The following is an 8916-nucleotide window of genomic DNA, read 5'->3' on the forward strand; positions in this document are numbered from 1 at the left end:
ATGATCTTGGAATAAAATAAAAAAGTAAAATGCAGTTATAAAAATATATTTATCTATGTATTTGTTTATAATGATGTTATTGAATTTATTGTTTATTTATTGTTTTATTCCGCTTATTCTAGTAAGCAGAACATAAATATTATTTATTTAATACACAAACTTTTGCGTAATAATAATAAGCGACGAACGAAATACCTAATAATTAAACCAATAAACAAAGTACATCAAAATATTAATTTCGTCTATTTAAATGTGTACAATGAGCACCTTGAAATCGTCCCATATTTGTGAACGTTGTATCCAGAAAATTGTTTATATTTTATTTGTTAATTTCTGTGTTTCTAATAACTGGAATATAGCTATCGCTTGTTCCTCGCCACTTATTATTACAGGAACTCCGAAAAGCTTTCGTTTTCCTCCTAGGTAATAAAAACATGCAATTTTCCCAGTTAAATATTATAACATTTTCCCATTCCAATTAACGGTTACCGTTTTTAGTGCATTTTGTAAAATGTTTCGTTTCACTCGTTCTACACGAAGAGTAAATCGTGAATTAATTATTTGTTTATCTAAAACGTGCAGTAGCAATTAAGATTCAAACTGCATCCTGATCACTTATCTTATTTATTATATATTTATCTAAAGCGACGACGAGTTTCACATTAATTACTTGTTGTTTCCCTTTGACTTTTCTGGATTACTCGGCTCTAGTTTGTTAAGAATAACATGCTCATCTTCTATCTATTTTGCAATATACGAAAACAATTAATCTGTAATCTACAAATATATCAAAACAAATTCAGAAATAAAAATATCTTGTATTTTCTCCATTGCATCGTATCGTCGTTTGCAAAGATCTTCCACTTCTTGCAGAATTGCTGTTCGGTGCTCCTTTTTCATGAAATTTCCGTCTGCTCCAGTCATTGATCCTATTCTGCACTTTTTACTTTCATTTAAAAGAAAAAGATCATCTTCGTCAATTTCTATCATCCCCAACGATATCAAGATCATCCAGCGAGTCAACGAATTCCTTTTCTCTTCCTTTTTGTAATTCACTTCCACGTTTATGACTCCATTGCAACTGTCGCTAGCTTTGATGCATTGCTATTGATTTTGTCGTAAGTTTCTTCTTACAGAGATATCTGCTTTGTCCCAAAATACTTCCACTTCTTTTATCACTATCGCCGCACTCATCGCGTAAATTATAAAACAATGCATGCAAATTTTGATCGTTGGTTGTGAGTTTTAAACCAATGATCCACCTTTATCATACTTTGCAAATATATTTTATCGACGCTTCTAGTTTCCATTTTCTCAAATTCACTCTTTCTTTGAATATAACCCGTGAAGAGAAATTTATTTATTACAGTAAAGGGGCAATTTTAGGTAAAAACATGAAAATAAGTAAGCTAATTTTCCACCAGGTAGCTAATACACGTAGTAACGTGACTCAGACGCTGCCTTATATCATGTGCCTAAATAAAACTGAAAGATTGTATTTTTCTATATTTTTCTAATTATATTACATAAATATCATTATTACAAGTATAAAACATTATATTTTAAAATTTTAGTAAAAAATATTCTCAAACGTGTCTAAGATATCGAACACAATTATGTTCAAAACTGGCGTGAAATTATAAAAATTTCGTAATTTTAACTCAAAAGTGGCTCTGTTTCCCATGTTCTGATTTTGTACATATCATTTCCCCATCGGATGTAATAATTAGTGATAAGACTAATTATCGATAAGGCGAAAAAGAAAAACATAAGAAGCTCGCTGGTATACACTCTGTTGCTAATTTTCTAATTTCTCCGACATTGTCGTACCAAATATTAATAAGTGTCAGTGTACGAAGCTTAACCATCGTCAAATTAACCAAACCACCCTGCAATTCCCTCCACTCCGCCATGTCTCTCGTACCAAACTTTCAGCGCCGAAAACCTGGCCAACAACGGTAACATCAACACCAATCTCGCCTGGAAGGTACCATTTTTCATCGAAAACGCGCATCGATCGACACGACAAACTCATCGTTCGTTGCATATATACGCGGGCTCGTACACGAGCCATGGCCCGGATCCGGATGATGAAACGGTGCGCGGCCGGGGCAATTTGACTTACGACATTTTGAAAGCGAGCCGACCGATCGTGGGCGTGTGTTGAAACGTTGCGATGTCGGACGGGTTTTGCGTGGGCCCGCGGCGCATTACATCTGGCCAGGTACGCTGCTTATGATGGACGAGACAGGTGATTATGCGTGTGGAAACCAGCATGTGAACTCGCGCGCCCCGTACTTTGGTGTGGGTGCTCGTCGCGGGCCGCACGAGCGTCCGTGTGGGTGCGGTGCACGAGGCCCTGTCGCCGTGGCATGTGTGGGTTCCCAGTACCATTCCGCGCATCGGATAACCTCGTAATTTCTGATTTTTCTACGGGTGTCGTGACACTCGCGGAATGTCCCGAGAAACCGATTCGTGGCAGTGTTTCCGCCTGTTCGGCTCTTGCAGACTTGCTATCCGGTGACACATGAGTGGATAAGTGTTTGTGAATGCCCGGCGAAGTTTTGTGAATTTGATTAAATATATGCATTATAGATGAAAGATAATAGGAATAATGTTTTATAACTGGGATTACTTGGAAACTAAGTGAAAATTCAAAATTTCTGCTTAGAAATATAACTTTATTCAATTAGATATCATCCGTTTTTGTCGATGACCTTTTGCCATCTTTCAAGCAGTGTCACAGTTCCATGTTCAGAAAATTTCTGACTTTTGCCAGCAAAAAACTGAATTAAATGTGATTTTACATCATCAGCGTCATTAAAAATTTTACAATTTAAGGAGTTCTGTATGGAACGAAATAAATGGTAATCTGAAGGCGCAAGGTCTGGGCTATATGGTGGATTTGACAACACATCCCAACCCAAGTTCCAATAATTTTTGGCGAGTGACCAAAGATGTGTGGGGCTTTGCATTATCATGCTGGAAAACAACACCCTTACGATTTGCCAATTCTGGCCGCTTTTCTTCAACTGCATCGCTCAGTTTGGCGAGTCGTTGAACGTACACGTTTGAATTAATCGTTTGGTTTCTTGGTAAGAGTTCAAAGTACAGAATTCCTTTATAATCCCACCAAACTGACGGCATAATCTTTTTTTGGTGAATCTCAGCTTTTGGTGTCGTCTGAGCTGGTTCGTCTTGCATCACCCACGATCTTTTCCGATTAACGTTGTTATAAACTATCCACATTTGGTCGCCAGTAATCAGTCGTTTCAGAAATGGATCAATTTCGTTGCGTTTCAGAAGCGAATCGCAGATGCTAATGCGTTGCGTCAAATGAATTTCCTTAAGCTGATGAGGGACCCAAAAATCGAGTTTCTTGACATAGCCAAGCTGTTTTAATCTTTCTTCAATGCACGTATGCGATACATTGAGCTTCTCTGCAATCTCACGCGCTGTGCTATGACGATCTGAATCGATAATGGCCTTAATATGGGTCTCATCAATTTCAACTGAACGGCCAGATCGTTGAGCATTTTTCAGTGAAAATTCACCAGAACGAAATTCGGCAAACCAATTTTGACACTGCCTTTCTTTCAAGGCTTCATTCTCATATAAGGCACATAACTTCTTGTGTGCTTACGATGCGTTCTTGTCTTTTCGGAAATAATACAATAAAATATGTCTGAAATGCGCGTCTTGTTCTTCCATTTTTGAATTGGAATAAAAACGAAACTAAATAACTAATCGATACAATTTTGTTGGAATACAACGATATTACACGCATAGACACAATACTTACACACTTACACAGGTCATACTCATTACTGTATAGAGAGTGAGGTTCAAAATACTTAAGGGATCATGGGTCACTACCTACAGTCAGTCTGAGAGCAAATGGCCAACTGTCAACAATCCACAAATTCTTTACCTGCATACCTTGTTAATAATACTAGGTTAGATGCTTTGAACACGTTGTTAAAACAAAAGAATGTGCTAAAACCACCTACTGACAAATTCCGCAGTCACTTAGTTGCAAAACCCTAGATACTTCCTGAGGGTTTGGAAATTTGTTTCCAATCGTAGCGAAATGAAAAATGAGGCAGAGTAGAATAAGATTGGAGGACTGACAATAAGTATAAAATTTAATAAATCTAATGTTAACGCATAAGAAAATCGTTCATACTCAAAATAAAATGGAAAGTACAGAAGATTAGGGTAAGGCTGGAACGCTAAGGATAAAGCCTTGTGATTGTAATAATAACACCAGAGTTTCTGAATGTTCATCAACATTTTAGCAGTTCGTTTCCAATCAACTAAATGAAACGTAGGTAGCCTAAATTAAGGTAAAATGGGAATTTTAAAAAACTAAGAACAGAGTTTTATTATGTTGATGCCTATTAAAGCATGAGCATTACTGGTGACTGATAATGCCAGGATTCCTAAAATGTTTAATTGCATACATTTACAATTTATAATATTTTTAATATTACAATAAAAATCTAAAGAACGAATTGCAGTATAAAATATTTACACAGTTGTAGCGGCACATCAAGATCGTTAGGATACACGTAATGTAAGAATAAATAAACTCCGGACTTAATTGGGATATGTGTCTGACTTTAACTTTAGCTTCTGGGTATATAATATACTAAATATTAATTAAAAACTATTAATCTTTATGCATTAAATATAAACTCACGCTTCTTCGTATTTATTAAGTTTCGTGATTATTTCTATTTGTTGTTAGACAAGTTAACAAACACACCTTTTCAGCATCGCTTCAATTCTTCTCCAAACTAACGTTAAATCTTCTCTCTCTTTATTTTCCCAATGAATCTGTAGCGGTACATGAGTAGAGGATAATTTAAATCATGTTGTTGTTTTAACTCGGAGTATCAAGATCGTTAGGCAAAAGAATGTCGCCGCTACTTGCAAGCGTCGAACAAAGACGAATTTGAATTTCCCGACTCTCCCCCGACCAGTATAAATAAGCGGACGCGATCGCAAGGAAATGAGGAGTGAGTTGTCGATCGGTTATCAACGAATTATCAGCGATCTAATTAACGAGTCATTAGCGATCCTATTTTACAACTTATACTGTCTTAGCGAATCAGTTAGTACAAGCGTCTTTGCGAACATTATCTGTATACTAATTTATCATTTTAAATATATTCGACTTTAATAGATATTCTTTCTTATTCTAACTCTTATATTCTTATCATCTTATAGATATGTCGGAGATGAAGGGACGCCGGAGCCTTTCTTTCGGAATATTTGGGAAAGTCTCCAATACTTTAGTCCAGACTTTTTATTATAGTCGTACATAAACAATAAAACTGAGAAATAGCTGCTTATGAGTTAAGTCAATTATAATTGTCCGAGATTTGTGACAGTGGGCTTGGGCTCGAAGTGACATAATGGGTCGCTGAACGTAGCTACGGTCACGGGAGGGACGTGTACCTAACACAGGTATAAAGTAATTAAATAACTCTTCTTAAAAACAGGGATTGACCTGAGGAATACGGAGAGGAGTATATAAGGGCAGTTCCACTTGGACTGAGGCGCAATCCGATAAGTTCCACTAGCCCAGTGAACACGTACATCGATTCCTAATCGCAATCATCATCCTGTTGACCGTGTATTTGTTATCGAACATAAATTCATCGCCATAGGCATCTCGAGCACTCAATCATCGATATCACTTGTTGATTTTTGTAATACATTCCCATAAACAAACATCATCTGGTATAAAACAACTATGGACAACTCGCAGCAACACTCATCACACGCCCCGTTTTCCAAAGATGATCCGACAGATATATTCATATACATTTTTTCTTAATACTAGATATAACATAATCTGTCTAATGTGTAATATATATGTCGCATTGAAAAAAGCAACAACACTTTAACGCTGCATGCAAGATATATAAAATCCGTTACTCAGTCAACGTGTTATTTTTCTATTTAATGACATGCAATTGTTAAATTGTAATTTTTTATTAAAATAACAATAAATGATATGTTAATAAAGTAAAGAAGAAATTTAAATGTTGAATAGAATCTCAAGTATTCTATTTATTAAAATCAATATCGTAGATTGCATTATTTGTATCCTATTGAATTAGCAAAGCTATGCGCTGTAAGTCCTCCACGTTATGAAATATTTCTAATTGAAATATTTCTATGTTTCCCGTAGCAGAGGAATTTAATAGAAAACAGCGACTCTTTACATAGCTAAGGCGTGGAAATACGATTTCGAAATTCCTAATCACTACAACTTTGTAATAATCTTTAGGTACCATTGAATAAAAATACGCACAACAAATTGCATAACAAATCGTCGATCCGGTGCCAGTAACACATTACATATTCGATGCTATCGAAATATAAATTGAATAGTTGAGTCAGTAGTATTACTTAACCCTTAACATCAGCCAGCAAAGACTGGATCATTATTATCGTCGAATTTTTTATTTTGATATATCGAAGAGTTGAGTCAAAAGGCTTTTCAACCTTCTTCCCCTTGCCAACCTCCATACATTTACTTTTATAACGGATGTATGACTTAGCTAGAGCTATAAGCTAACTTTTTTGGTAATGTCCTTTTGCTACAAATATATGAACGTGCTTCCTATCGATTCTATTGTATCGTAACACTAGAGAGCATCTGGATCAGCATAAGCTTATACTTGCACCTTTATTTATTTCAATATATTTTTCTATTACAAATTCATCCACTCGTTCTTCTATCAGTCGACCTCAACAAATATAACATGATACGATATAAAATATAGAATCGGTTTTATAAAAAAAATGCAATTTTTATAAAAAGATAGCAGATGTATATTGGACAGTAATCGTGAAGAAAGCAAAAGAAAAAAAGATAATGTAAAATATTGATAAGTATCGTGCCAAAGTATACGATTTTTATCAAAGAAATTGAAACTTAATCCATACAGTTTGCAAAAATTCATTGGAAATTGTTATAAATCTATAGCATTTCTACGAAAAATTGGCAAATATTATTGTGTACGTAGAGGATGATTTATCGTGAGATTTATTAGACGAGATTGCTCCTTGTTGAAATCGTCAAATATATTTAAAATGTTAAATAAATGTTACAGAAAGACGCTCGTACTAACGGATTCGTTAAGACACTGTATAATCGCTGATAACTCGTTGGCAATTGATATTAATATAGTAAGTTGGTAGATAACTGTACCCTTTTCGGTTGCATCCGTTTATTTATACTGGAGAGTCGGAAAATTCAAATTCGTCTTGCACGTAGCACCGACATTGTTTTGCTCGGAAAACAACATGATTTGAATTGTCCTCTAGCTCATGCGCCGCTACAATGGAATAAAATAAAAATGTTATATAATTTTTAATAGAATCTATGTTTACGTATTGGGATTTTCTAATAAATAAATTTACTTAAAAAATAAAACCATTGAAATAGTTTGATAGATAAGTAGACTCCGCAGTCTAAACATCTGCGTTTGTGCATTTATTTAAAGCAGCAAGTTAAAACAACAGAAATGCACATAATGCATATAACACAGGAAAGTAAAAAAAATATCCAAAGTATAGCGCTCATTACAATATTCAACGAACACGACAAGCCTTTGATTAAATTCGCAAAGATATGAATTTGTATAAAAATCCGCAGTTTAATTATAAATATCAGAAACCTATATCGGTCAGAATTGACCCAGCACTCACTTTCCAAGCAGAAAATACTTACATCGACCAACGTATGCGTCAATAGCAGCCAGTGTGTTAAGTTTGAAGAAATTCAAGTTCGAACAGTCTCGAAAGTCCACTTGCCTCTTGTGAACATTGAGTAACGATCCATAACGAATCCAATGGACAGAGTATCGGTTAAACTCTGACCGCCATTTAACCCTCGTGACGCTTCATTTGCACAAGATGAAAGAGGAAGCGCAAGAATGAAGGAAAAGCGTGAAAATTGTGGAACTTCGGTGTAAGAGACTGCGGGTGGCCGCTCTTCTTTCTCAGTGGGCAATTTGCCCCGGATACAATTCACCTTCCATTGTTTTGTAACTGATCCCACCAGTTTCAGTTTCACGAGGGTAGTAAACCTGCAGGATGAACGTAACTTGACCCTAATTTAATAGGAACCATCGAAACAACACGGTTACTTTGTCCTTTGACAACTGTTTAAATATTATGCGCCGTAAATCCAGATTACAATGGAACATTTCTCTGAATTTTGTTTGGAGAAACGAAATTTTAGTTAATGCTTACTTCGACGTGTATTGAAGGACTTGCAGCACTGAGAATATGATATTTAAATTGTAGTTAGAAAAGAAACATTATAGGTATAGGTTCTATACCGAAGAGTTTTATGGTCTACGTTTATTACTATGAATGTTAACTGACTATGAATTTAGCACCTTCCAAAAAGTGATTTGTTCTAATTATAATTGGATATTTATTGGCATTCATTAGCATTTACTGCAGCACCCTCTTCAAATTCTATTATGTCAATGAAAGGCAATACGTACTGGGGAAAATTAGTGAATTATTAGATATAATTCTAGTTACAATATATAAACCCTCTATTCATAAAAATTAAGTTTTATCTACTATAAACAAGAAAAGATATATTTCAGAATTCATATTGTACATGGATTGAACAATTGGATGGACTTCAAACAGTTAGAAAGTTTGTGAATGAAAAATTAGTAGCAGTTGCTTTAGAGAGTAATTTGTATGAACGCAAACCTCGATGCCGGGTCAGTTTTCACCGCAGGTAGCTCGAGGATTCGTTTCACCCTCTTCTGTTTGCATTTCGTTCTGGTATTCTATTTCTCTACAGGATCGTAAATATCGTTGGTGAAAACCGCAACAGAAGCCATGATCGTGAGTTTTATTTACATTTGGGCT

The 8916-nt window shown here is 35.3% G+C and overlaps 1 protein-coding gene across 1 annotated transcript in view; it reads right to left on the minus strand.

Moving 5' to 3' along the window:
* LOC141445781 (mariner Mos1 transposase) overlaps positions 1-3249 on the minus strand; it is a 56712-nt gene extending 53463 nt beyond the window's left edge. The window contains exon 1 of the mRNA XM_074111793.1: positions 2929-3249. Within this exon, the coding sequence (XP_073967894.1) occupies positions 2929-3249 (321 nt within the window). The remainder of the gene's footprint in view (positions 1-2928) is intronic.
* Positions 3250-8916: the final 5667 nt, after the last annotated feature.

This window comes from Bombus fervidus, chromosome 6 (genome assembly GCF_041682495.2).
Source record: "Bombus fervidus isolate BK054 chromosome 6, iyBomFerv1, whole genome shotgun sequence".
Lineage (NCBI taxonomy): Eukaryota > Metazoa > Arthropoda > Insecta > Hymenoptera > Apidae > Bombus > Bombus fervidus.